This window comes from Nesoenas mayeri, assembly GCF_963082525.1.
Source record: "Nesoenas mayeri genome assembly, chromosome: Z".
Taxonomy (NCBI): Eukaryota; Metazoa; Chordata; class Aves; order Columbiformes; family Columbidae; genus Nesoenas; species Nesoenas mayeri.
The window spans coordinates 69,224,240-69,236,379 of NC_137542.1; the positions used below are offsets into that span (position 1 = coordinate 69,224,240).

Here is a 12,140-nt window from a genome sequence, read left to right on the forward strand (position 1 = left end):
GGAGAAAACCTGAGTTAACCCACTGAACGAGGAGATTTTCATCACTCTCATGGTTCCCACCTGCTGAACATAAAACCTTATTCCATTTGCTTCGTTTGGTTGATCTTATTTTAAATATGAACCAAAGTCTTTGTGCAGTTTTGTGGATTAAAGAACGCTGTTGTGAACTACCATTGTATTAACGTATTTTCCTTTATCCTAGAAGCTCTGAAGCCTGTATTGCATTTCACAAACTCTGTCAGGCAATTAAAGGTGCAAAGTCATCATCAGCCTTTGTAACACTTCTGATGAAGCGAAAGTCATTATAAAATAATTGAATTTTAAAAGTGCTAGTCTGACTGGGCTCTTATGCTGCATCCACCAGCTCATATGTCTCGTATTACTAAATTTAGGACTGACACTTCAAAAGCGTTGAGTTGGGGGAAGACAGTCTGGGTAGGGACTTAAGCAGAAGGACCACATAAGGACCTGATTTCCAATAGTAGAATAGTAGGAGCTCTGAGCCTCTATCTTCCCCTAGCTGCCTTCTCCTGTTTACCGATTTCCAGTGTCATGTACTCATGGCCAGGAAAAAAAGGCAAGACAAAAGTGACCATCTGATATGACAAGCAGCGCTAGCCAAAAAGGTTCACCAGAATGAAGCATGGGGTGTCCCAACTGTTCTTCCTTCCAGGGAGGAGCGTGTTTCCAGGGCATGTCCAATGATCCCTGTGAAACTGCTGTAAGCTACCCAGAGACACAGCCTGCCTCCTCTGAATTGCACCTATTTAAATGTCTTCACCGAAAAGGGAGGACTTGCAAGGAAGTGAAACGGGGAAAGTCTAACTACTGTATTGCTTTGCCCTAGACTGTGTGTGGTACTGAGCTTTACTGAGTGGTTAACTGACAACATTTGATTATTTCAGGCTCGTCGTTCCCAATAAGGGCTATTCGTCATTAGACCAGAGTCCAGACGAAAAGCCACTGGTAGCCCTGGATACGGACAGGTATGCAAAATTATAATAAGATATACGTTGTGGTGCAAGTGAGCTTTCATGCCAGAGTGCAGCACTGAGCTGACTCAGAACACTCACACTCCTCCTTGCCGTGTCCTTCAGCATATGCCGTGACTGCTTTGTGTATGTAAACAGGTAGGAAGAGATGTGAGTAAAGAGCGCTTGGATGAAAAGGTCTGAGGGTCACAGATGAAAGTTGCTCTCCAGACTCCCTTGATGTAACTTCTCTGTGCCTAAAGTACAGCTTCATGGCATGAGAAACATAGGGCTAACCAGGGAATACAGGTCCTTCTAACCATTTCCTTCTTTGCTGTGTCTTGTCCTTCCCTGCAGTGATGATGACTTTGATATGTCCAGATACTCTTCCTCGGGATACTCATCAGCTGAGGTGAGTTATACTCCTTCCTGCCATCCCTCCCACGAGTGCTAATAGCAGAATGGCCAGAAACAGCTTAGAGTGGCCTTGTGCTGCCAAAAAGGGCTATACGAGGAATTACCAATGGTGTAGACGCTGTGAGCCTGAAAAGGGCCATGGCAGAAACCGAGTCATGTTTGTTCCTTGCCCGGTGATCCAGTTGTCTCCGTCCCCACACTTGCCGTGGCACAGACACAGATCTGCCCGTCAGCTGTTTTCACAGCTACCTTTTGCTTCACTCAAAATTTTCCTAGCTCTGCTCAGTCCTTCAATGTTAGCCCATGAGGTGCCAAAGCATCCACTTGTCTGTCACACCAGCTCAGCAACCATATGCTTGCCAAGGACACAAATAAAGGGTCTGAGGGTGTCCTGTGTTTTCCAGTTCTTAACGGGGTCAGGGTTACCCAGTGCGTGTTTACTTGGAGCGGGCAGGAATTCCAGGGAGGAATTCCTGAACTCTTGCCCTTTCAAAGAGAAAAGGCAGGAAGCTCAGGCTTGTTAATTGTTTCTGAATATATTCCCAAGCTCTCTCCTGAATTAGTTGCTCAGCGTCTGGCAACTGCTTCTGTGGGGTCTGATTTTACATCCAGGGTGCTGAGCAGCCGTTCTGCACACAAGCTGCTGGGAACTCTTTCTCCTTATATCCCTTTCCTGAGCAAAATACAGAGAAATGGCCAAGAGCAGGGACCAGATCAAGCTATCTGGGCCATCTCTGGGCTGTGATGAAGTGTTGTTCACCCAGATCTAGTTAGATAGCACTTGAATCTGAGATTACAAAAAAACAAGAGGTTTTACCACCTTTCAACCGCTATGATGTGCCCCAGGCTGAGAAGAGAGACTGCCCAGCTGCCCGTGGTTTATCATCATTATTATTATATTACTTTAAATGAGGGCTTATCTTCATGGAAAGGTTATTCCAGAAGAAAACAGTGTATCAACTTGTTACTCTGGAATATTTCACTCTAGATATTCTTATTCTCAAAGAAACTGGAACAACAGAAGGCAGCCCTCACCTGTGGTCAAAAACTGGGACCCTTTCATTGGTGGGGCAGCTGCTAGTGATCGGCAAATGTATTCCAGAATAAGGGATCTCCTTCATCTTCCGACCGTCAGAAGGAAGAAGTGTCATGTGTTTGACTGTTTGTCTCTTTGTCTGTAGCAGATCAACCAAGACTTGAACATCCAGCTGCTCAAGGATGGGTACCGGTTAGATGAGATCCCAGATGATGAGGACCTTGACCTAATCCCCCCTAAATCCGTCAACCCTACCTGCATGTGTTGCCAAGCCACCTCCTCCACCGCCTGTCACATCCAGTAGTGAGGCCGGCAGGCTGTGATCAGTGCTTTCCACTATAACTGTAAAACTTAACAGCCATTGCTTCCTCCTATGGTAGGACGTGCACCTCTTTGTGTTCATGGAGCCAGGAGAAACCAAAAAATTCATTTTATGATTGGTTGATAAGTTATTTTAAACTATGGTTAAACAAAAGAGAAGTTGCTCTAAGTGCCAGGCAGTGCCTGGCAGAACTGTCTGGTCTGGAGAGCGAATTGCAGAGAGGTACAGAGATACCTCCTTGGTTTGTGTAGGCACTGGGGATGTTTTTTAAGGTGCCTGTTCCACCAAAACCAATCCATCTGCAAGACCAGGCATGAGTCTGAGGTGTCAGGGGGTTTTACCAGCGAGAGGAGGTCAGTTCTTAATTTATTCACTAAACCTGTTTCATTTGCATAACCAAAATGATACCATAACTGGGGCACAGGAATGGGAATGGAGCAGGGCATCCTTTCTTTTGGCAAGGTTAGCCAGGACTAGCCACAATTCATTCACTTGCAAAGAGGACAGACAGGTGGCATTTCACTGTGAGTCAGTACTAGCTAGAGCTGTCATGTCACGTATCCAATGCAATCCACCCTTAGCTCCACATTAAGTTATCACCAAACACATCAGATTTGATCTGCAATCCATCTATGCTCTCCAGGGATTGAGTCCTTTACTGAGAGTACCATATTCCGAGTTCGGTCCAGTCATGTATATTGACTTCAGCCTATACTTTATTCCTGTGAGACCCATCTCCTTCCAACAACCTCAAACTTTGTTCAACTAAGAGAAAAACGAATCCTGCACAAGACAGGACTACAGCTGTGCAGTCTGAAGGCCAGTGCTGGAAAAGCTAGTTGAAGAGAGCATGTTTTCACAGTGCTTGACTGTTGATATTCTCTTGACACTGTACCTCTTGGTGCCTGTGGGAGAGATTTGTTAATCCTCAAGGCATCTGTGTGGTGGTGTCAGACTGTAGGGGAGATTTCAGCAACAGCAGGATCATAAACAGCTTCAGCTAAAATGAAAACATCATGAGAGGAAACTACTGTTCGTCCCATCTCTGCCCACTTGTGAGCCAGGCTTGGTCTGTATTAGAGCTGTCCCATGTCAGGAGCAATTGTGTCTGTTTCATGCTGGAATAGTCAGGAAACTTGGTGTTACATTAGGTTGCTGGACTGAATTTCCAGTTCACCAGAAGACTCTTTTCAACACAGAATCTTTTCTGGAATGAGGAAACATGGCCTCTCCCTGGCCAGTCTTACACTGCTGGCTTCTGTATACGCAGGATTCAGGTCACGGGCTTGCATTTCTCTTGAAATCTTTTGCCACAGGCAGTACTGTGTTTCCCTGCCCTGCCAAGAAGGACCACCTGCCTTGTGCAATCACTTGCTTTATAGCTCAGGAAGGGAGAACACAAGGGCAATTCTGAGCTTCCCCTCAGAATTCCTGAGTCACAAAACAGAGCCTGAGCTTCACCCCGACAGACTGATCCCCCACTTGAAATCTTCATGAGGTGAGATAAGTCTTTAAGATGTCCACTTCGTGACTGGGAGATGATTTGTTTAACATCTTGGAGTTTCAATCTGTGCAGTTTTGAACTGCATGATACCATCCACAACATGAGCAAAAGAGCAAGCACACAAGATTCCTGGGCTTTATTACTCACTGGCTGGTGTGGGCAGCTGTTAAAGCTGTGTTTGTCCCCCTCCCTAAAACAGGGTGCTGCCACCATGGCTCCAGGCCAGAGAAACAGGACTGAGCGGTGCTGCTTGCTGAGCATCCCTGCCTGCTCATGAAGCTGTTCTGGTTAACTTGCCAGCTCCTCTAGGAAGGGTGTTCCTTAACTCAATTCCTCTCCCTTTCTCACCACCTGGTAGTGCTAAGGGGAAATATGTCCAAAATGTTCCTAAAGAAGCACAAAGCACCAGGTCTCCAATTCTTCGCTTCTTCTTTCATGTGCCTGCTTTTCTCTCCAGCGCTATCTCAGGTTGAGGTTAGCAAGTTGGCTGGAGGTGGAGGAAGAATGCTAACAATGCTGTGTAGAGAGAAAAGATAAAAGAGAAAAAAACATTCCTTAAGGATCCTTTTTTTAAATGGAGATTGTAGTCAAAACCTGACAGAAACACCATGGTCACACCAAATCCTATAGGACATGAGCAAATCTCTTTAAATCTTTACTCTTCTAGAGAGGGAATTTGTTCAGCATTGGTACCATGCAATGTCTTCATCACGTTTATCCTCAGCCTCTGTGCCTTCCAGCCAGGCTGCACACGCTCAGCCTTTCCCACAGCCCTTGCTCAGGAGCTCGGAGTGTCTCAGTGTGCCTGCTAGAGCAACGAGGCTTCTGGTTACACGGTCAGCCGTGGAGGTCCCACACGTCCCCATGATGCTGCCAGCATGTTCGGTCTAAGACGGAATGAGGCTTGCTGACTCTTAATCTCTCAGGGTTAACGCCTCCTTCTGAACAACAGACCTTGCCCAACAACCACTGTCCCATGGCACCCTGACCAAGTCCTTTTATTGTCCTTGTTGCTGTTTTTTGCCTGCCACGTTGAGGCATTCCTCAACCCGACAACTGCCCTCAGCCTTTTGCATTGTGCGATGTGCATCCGCTTCTTGCACAGCCTCTGAAGAGGGAGGGAGATTAATTTAAATGTTACACTCCGTGCTTCCTCCAAATACGGACCGAAGCACAGTCCAAGTGTTTTTCCTGCGCACAGAAGGAGCTAGTTGCACAAATAGCTCCTTTGGCATGACAGTACAGGACCATAAAATGGCAATTTTTTGGCTTCTCCTCTCTATGCTTTGTGTTCATATATTTTATTAGGGGGATAAAGTAGAAAGGGTGGGGGAAAGTAGTTACCTGTGTAGGGTCATTATCAGGAAGGCTGAATGGATTAAGGCAATTCACATGTGGCTATCGTAGAAACGTTAACACTTAACCCTTCTGAACTGCAGCCCCTTAAACAGGTGATGACCATAGGGCATGTTTGTTGGCTCATTATGGAATGTGGTGGACAGCCCATCGGTATATATGAACCACAGACTGGGCTGGCTCTCCCTGTCTGGTTTTGTGTTCAGACCTTTGCTTCAGCCAGGTTTTCCTTATGCCCATCGTTGGAGGTTACGCTGTGGTGACTTCCCAGGAAGATGTATAGATACGTGACCATTCTGGTGCTGCTCTCCTTTGACCAGTTTCTGCCACCAGGTCCTGGAGAAGGCAAAAGCAAAGGGAACAGATCCTGACTCTCTGTTGCAGCATTATAAATCCCTTAAATCTGCAGAGCTGCTGGGCACTCTCCTAAATGCACATTGCATGCAAGAAAGTAAAGTGTTCCTCCAGTCTTTGCACCAAACCAGATGGTCTTCTCAGGCCCCATTTTCAGTTCAAAGTTGTACAGGATGCCAAGAGGAAGAGCACCATGGAGTATGAATGGCTGCATCACTATCCACCTAAATTATCATGCGAACAGGATCTAAGTATATTGTTGCTGGTGCCTCCACAATGGAATTTGCATTTGATGCCTCCTAAAGTCAGACTGGGTTTTTGTTAGGATTTTATGTAATTTTAGTCACCAAATCACCTGAGTTTAAGCAACCCCTTTCCTTTTATCACATGTTAATTTCACCCTTTAATGTGAGCTGGCTTTGAACTCCAGGGTCTCAGCACTCAACTCTGTCTCTCCAGTCTGCAGATTTCCCATTTCCAGATGTCTGTGTGAGGAGGAGCATCCTCCTAGTGTTGAGAAAGGTCTTTAGATAGCATCGTCTAGTCTGCTTTTCTGGTGGTTATATAAAAATAAGCTTTGGCTGAAAGAAGGCTGATGTCCAGGCAACCATCCTGAAGGCTCATTTGATGTCTTACTGGACATATCTTTAAGCCAACCCTTGGAAGAACTGCTGGATCATATCTGACGTTGCTGCGTGTCTACCCCCAACATGTACATTTGGCTGTTGAGTCTGTTATGGTGTTCTGGCTGTCTTACCTGCACATACCTTGCCACTGCAAAAGCAGGTGGCCAAGCCTGCTGCATGGACTTCAAAAGGGACTTCAGGTCACCTCCCCATGGACAGGATGGACTCAGCTGCTTTTGGTTTGTCTCTCTAGCTCCTTTCCCAGAGGAGGCACCCGCTCTGCTCAGCTGTGTGCTGGCTGACACATTGGTCTGCAATCCTGAGCAGAATCCTTTCACCTCCGTGCAGAGTCCGTCCTCGGGCTGGTTTGGAAGCTGCACAACAGCACGCAGGGAGCTTGAAAAGTACAGCGCCCTGTCTATGACTCAAGAGAAACATGAAGATGCTTTTGAAGAAAGGAAGAACCCAGCTGGGCACCAGATGGAACAACAGAAAAAGGAAAACAAGCAGGAACTAGAAAGGTTGCCAAGTGCTGTTTTGGCCTAGGGCAGATCCCAGTTGTCCGAGTTAATCTGTCCCAGTGCAGTGCTGATACCAGCAGGGAGCAAAGCTCGCTTTCCGATGCTCACACCAGAGACACTGTGTCCCCGAGCTGGCAGCTCAGCCAGCTACTACTGCAGAGAGTCTGCTGCGCTGTTAGAGCACAGAAATGAGGTCTGGCGTCCCTTGCTGCTGTTGACACGTGGTACATATTTGATGTAACCCCAGCCAAGTCACGTGCCCTCTCGATGCCCATTCCCTTCTGCAGCACAGGGGAGAAACCTGCTGTCCCAAGGTGCTACCACCACCCTGCACAGATGTTGCCAGCAGTGTGGTGGGCACTGTTGATAGGGTAGCTCTGCAAGCAAGGTGCAAAAAGCATGCTATAGAGATTATATGCATATTTTCAAAGTACTGCTCTGCTTTCCCTCTGCTTACCAGCTTCTGATGTTGCCTGCATGTGCCAGAAGGCTGTAGGATGGAGGTTAGTAGAGAGATTAAACAACTTTGGGGGAAAATGTTGGGTGCGGATGTTTCCCGGTTATTTGGCAGCTGACTCTCACACAGCTGGCTTCTCAATCTGCGTACTGCCGCAGGGAACGTGTAGGAAGATCTGGTGGCCCAACAGCACCATCCCCTGCTAGAGAGTTAAGGAATTTAGGAGTGCAACTGAAACAGCGAGTGCTGATGGGAAAGAAGAGACCATTGAAGGGGTCATTTGGGATATTCCCATCACAGTTATGTATTCTTAGCATCCACTTAATGATTTGAGGGTATAAACTGGCACTTTTGCCTAGACGCTTCCTTGGCTTTTCCATTCTCCATTCAAGTGCACACAGATTATGGCCACTCTTGCCTAGAGTAAAGTAGACCTTGTCACCTGGCTGCACGTGCCACCGTGAATATACCCTGGCTTTGAATTCTACTAGTCTTCAGACCTGACTTCTCACATCACCATCCTATTTCTACTTGTCATATCTCAAACATCTGCACAGATGGGCAGTGCCATGGGGCAAGCCTGCTGGACTGGATTGTACCTAAGGAGAAGGCATGGGAAGTTCTTCATCTTAATGTGTTCTTCACCTCTAGGAGAACATTGCATCCATGTCACTTCCTTTCAGAGCTTTTCTGTGAGAGGTATTGCTCCAAACCTTGAACCACATCTCATCAGACAAGCCCGCCACACAAGCTCCGAAGCAGAAGGGTTAGCAATTTAGTGTAGAGGTAGAGGTTGTGACCTGGGATTACCTACAGAAGATTAATGTGGGTTTCTCACAAAGGCTGCTGTCCCCATTTTAACTCTCTGTATTATGCAGCTGAGCTGCTGCATTGCTACCAGAAAACTACAGCTACATCCCCTCCTTTGCCTCCCTTGGCACTGGTGGCAATGCCAGGATCACAGCAGCTAAATGCTGCCAGGCCGAGCACTGCTCTGACAGCTTGCTGGGGCAGCAAAGGCTGGGGACTAGTGGAGATCCCACGGAGCAGAGCACCGTGGCACGTGTGGCCGTGTCACAGAGCAGCGCAGACACTGGCAGGACGGGTTGCAGCTTCCCCTGGCCCCTGTGGCGAGCAGCTCTTCCATTGCTTCCCAGACACACTTGCCACTGGTGGTGTCTCCAAGCCTTTCTCTTTCTGTAAAAAGCTGCACCAGCAAAAGATGGATTTGTTTCTGGAAGGAGCACGTCATGCTGGTTGTGACTGGTCCGTGGAGCCATTTCCATAGTAACAAATAGTGATAGAGGTGGTGGGATTGCATTGGTGAGTGGAAGGTACAAAAGAAGCCTCATTAGAATGTGACCGTCTCAGACGTGTCACTGGAAACAAGCACAGTAGGCACCAGGAAAAGAAAATGCCACTGAAAGGCCATGCTGAGATAAGTCCTCTTACCTGCTGTTTTCCCTCCCAGAGCAGCATTTCTCCTGTCGTTGCCCATCCAGTTGCTCCAGGTGAGCTCACTGGGAAGCCTCACTCTCCATCTAGACTGCCTTCTTGCTTCTGCACCCCGAAAGAAAGCTGTGACTCCTTTTGCTACCCACCTCCCTTGAGCCTGCGTGACTTGGGAGACACAAAGTTTATTTATTGGGACATGTAATACAGACACATCAGGAGAGCTGGAAAACTTGGACAAGCTCGCTTCGCAACAGCCCTTCTGAGTTTTAGCACTTTCCCCTCCACTCCCAGCTCACAGATTTCTTTGCTCAGTTCCTTTGCATGGAAAAGCTGCAGTAGCATCTGAGTTCAGCTTGTAGCTCTTTCTGTCCTGAGACAAACCCAAGCCAAACGTCAGACCAGCAGGAGATGCAACAATGGTGGCAGGTGAGCCAGAGAGCAGCTGGGTTTTCTCTTCCCCCACCTGAAGGCTGTGGGGCTGAGGGTTCACCAGACTGGTGTAAAACCTTGGTGTGAGCCAGCAAGCCGAGCCTAGGCCACCTTCACCCTGCTGGGCTCCCCTCTTGGGACCCAAGCACCAGGTCCCAGGTCTGACAGCCCATTGCTCCCAGTGGGGGCTGGAGACCTGCAGTAGCGGTGCTGGTGGGATGTCTGCGCTGGGGCAGGGCACCATCAGACACACTGGTAGGGATGTAGTTCTGCAGGGAGAAAGGTTCTTGTAGAGGATGAAGTCTTTGCAAGGGAGAAAATTCAGAAGGTTGGGGAGGGTCCCCCCGCTTTTTTGCACATTTTTAACCGTTTTTGCTCCTTCCACAAAGGCTATTGAACTTTAATAAGAAGGAAATGAGCCACCATTAATAGCTTTCTAAAGGATCTGAAAGCATGTGCCAGTTGCATGCTGAGCTGGTTGTGCCTAACGTGCGGCTTCCAGACCTCGTTGTACATCCTGCAGCTGAATCACCCTGAGCACTGTCCAGAGACTGGGGTGGGAGAGTCAGCGCTGACCATCGTATCTGACACCCGCGGCTTCTCAGACTGAAGAAGAATCAGACCAGGAAGGGGGAAAAGCAGCAGTGATGATAGGATAGCTAGTTGTCACAGGTAAACTTCGGTATCCATGTCCAGTGGTTAGTCCTAGAACCGCAAGCCTTGTTATATTGCACAAGTCCTCCTGCCGCTCCTCTTTTCTCAAAGCAGCCATCGTCTTTCCTTGCCCCCACCCCATGCGCTGGTGATGAGCATCAGAGGCAGTTGCACCAAAGTGACTCAGCCCAGTTCATCGTCCCCTCTCCCACCTGAACCTAAGGCAATCCAGACAGTTGTTGCCCATCACAGGTCTTCATTGTTAGTAATTCCGCTTGGGTTTCTTTGCTTGTGTACCATAGCTTCCTCCACGTGCACTCTAGCAGGGTAGTACAGGAGGCTCCAGCCATGTCCCAAGAAGCTTCTTTGCCCCCTGGCAGCACCTTGCAGACATGCACCTTACTGGGAACGTGCTGAGTCAATGCTGGTGAGACGTGGTGCTGCCCATCTTGCATAGGTGGCAGCTGATGGGGATCCACGGGGAGAAGCTGGCAGAAAGTGGCTGCTGTCCCTTTTATTTTCGGAGGGAGAGGGGGATATTTTTGGCATTATGATAATTGTCCACCTTCCAGTGGCCAAGTTCTGGGCTGCATTAATAATTGGGGATAGTTTGCTATCTGGGCAGGTAAGGAGCTTTGCACTGACCTTAATAGCAAACGCCATGGCTGTCCCAGAGCCTGGATACAGGCTGGGTTTCCCCCATCTGGGAAAGTGCTTTCAACTGGCTCCAGATAGACATTTCTGGCAGGCAGGGAAATAGCACTCCTCCGAGTCCAGATCAAATCCGCCCTTCCATTTCGTGTCCTCAGCTTGGAAAAAACCTCAACCCACGAAAATGCTTCCCAGGTCTCCTTCCCCCATGCGGTGACTGACGCCCCGGGGAAGGGGGTGACAGGAGGCATTTGGGAGTCACCAAAAGCGAGATCCTTTTTGGATGTATTTAATGGAAATTTATTTCAGGAGGAGAGACCTCCCGACCTTTGCGTTAATCTCAAGAGCAGGAGATGAGTTTCTGGCTGTCCTTGCATATAGTGAAACATAGCTGAAACAGCCAAATGCAAAGTAGAATTAAATGTAGGGTTTGACCTGAATAACCTTTTAATTAGGAACATAAATTTGTTGTAGCTTGACCTTAGTCCATGTTAGGAACCTGCTAATCATTTGACATGCAGAGTGTATTAATGCTGCACTTAACTTGGCCATTGGTTTTATTACCTGGTTTGGGGAGTTTTTTCACTCCCAAAGCATCAGTCTACATCTCGTATGGGTTTTCTTTTCTTTCTTTTCCCGTTCAGAACATGTAGCACACTGTCGTACTTCTGTTCCCGTCTGCGTAGAGTATTGCCTTAAACAGATCAGTTGTGTCGTGGTTTATTTTGGGTTTTCTTTTTTCTACCATCAGTTTTATGCATTAATTTATTTTATAAATGTGCGTTTTTTTGAAAAAAAACAAACAAACAAACATGAAACGTGTATAATATTTTTTTTTTTTTTTTTAACATTTCCATTGCAGTATTTATCATTGTTACTGGTTGTGTGTAGTGTAACAAAATTAATGATATTAAAAAGCATACGTATGAAAACCAGCCTGACGGCCTTTCTCATTGGAGCGAACCGGGTTGAGAGGGTGCGAACTGCAGCGCCTCTTTGGAGCCTCCAGCGACTGCGGATGCTGGAGGTACCAGCCCCCACGGTGTGGTCAGTGCCATCCCACCCGGGTCCAGCAGAAGCTGGCGTGGAGCTGTGCTGTATGGCACCGGACAACCAGCATTTGGGACGGTTTCTCCCCAAGGCGGTAGGAAGATGCACAGGCTTGACCCAGCCCCTGCAGCTCGGCTGTGCCTTTCCTCCTGACAGCAAAATAAGCAGAAAGAACTGCTGCATCTCTACAGCACCGATGGGTGAAATAACCTTTTCTCCAGCCTTGCAGCTCTGTCTGCCCCTTGAAGCCATTGGCACAAGAGCCTTGCACTCATTTTAGAATCCAACACCAGCAGCTGGGAACACCAGAGACTGCAGGGACAGGAGACAGCTGTGA

The 12,140-nt window shown here is 47.8% G+C and overlaps 1 protein-coding gene across 2 annotated transcripts in view; it reads left to right on the forward strand.

Moving 5' to 3' along the window:
• Positions 1–2,830, forward strand: part of FAM219A (family with sequence similarity 219 member A) — a 35,838-nt gene extending 33,008 nt beyond the window's left edge. Inside the window, exons 3-5 of one of the 2 annotated variants that reach the window (XM_080362673.1) lie at positions 906–986; positions 1,329–1,383; positions 2,570–2,830. In XM_080362673.1, the coding sequence (XP_080218799.1) occupies positions 906–986; positions 1,329–1,383; positions 2,570–2,728 (295 nt within the window). In that variant the 3' untranslated portion in view covers positions 2,729–2,830. The remainder of the gene's footprint in view (positions 1–905; positions 987–1,328; positions 1,384–2,569) is intronic. The other variant, XM_080362674.1, reaches the window with a different exon arrangement.
• Positions 2,831–12,140: the final 9,310 nt, after the last annotated feature.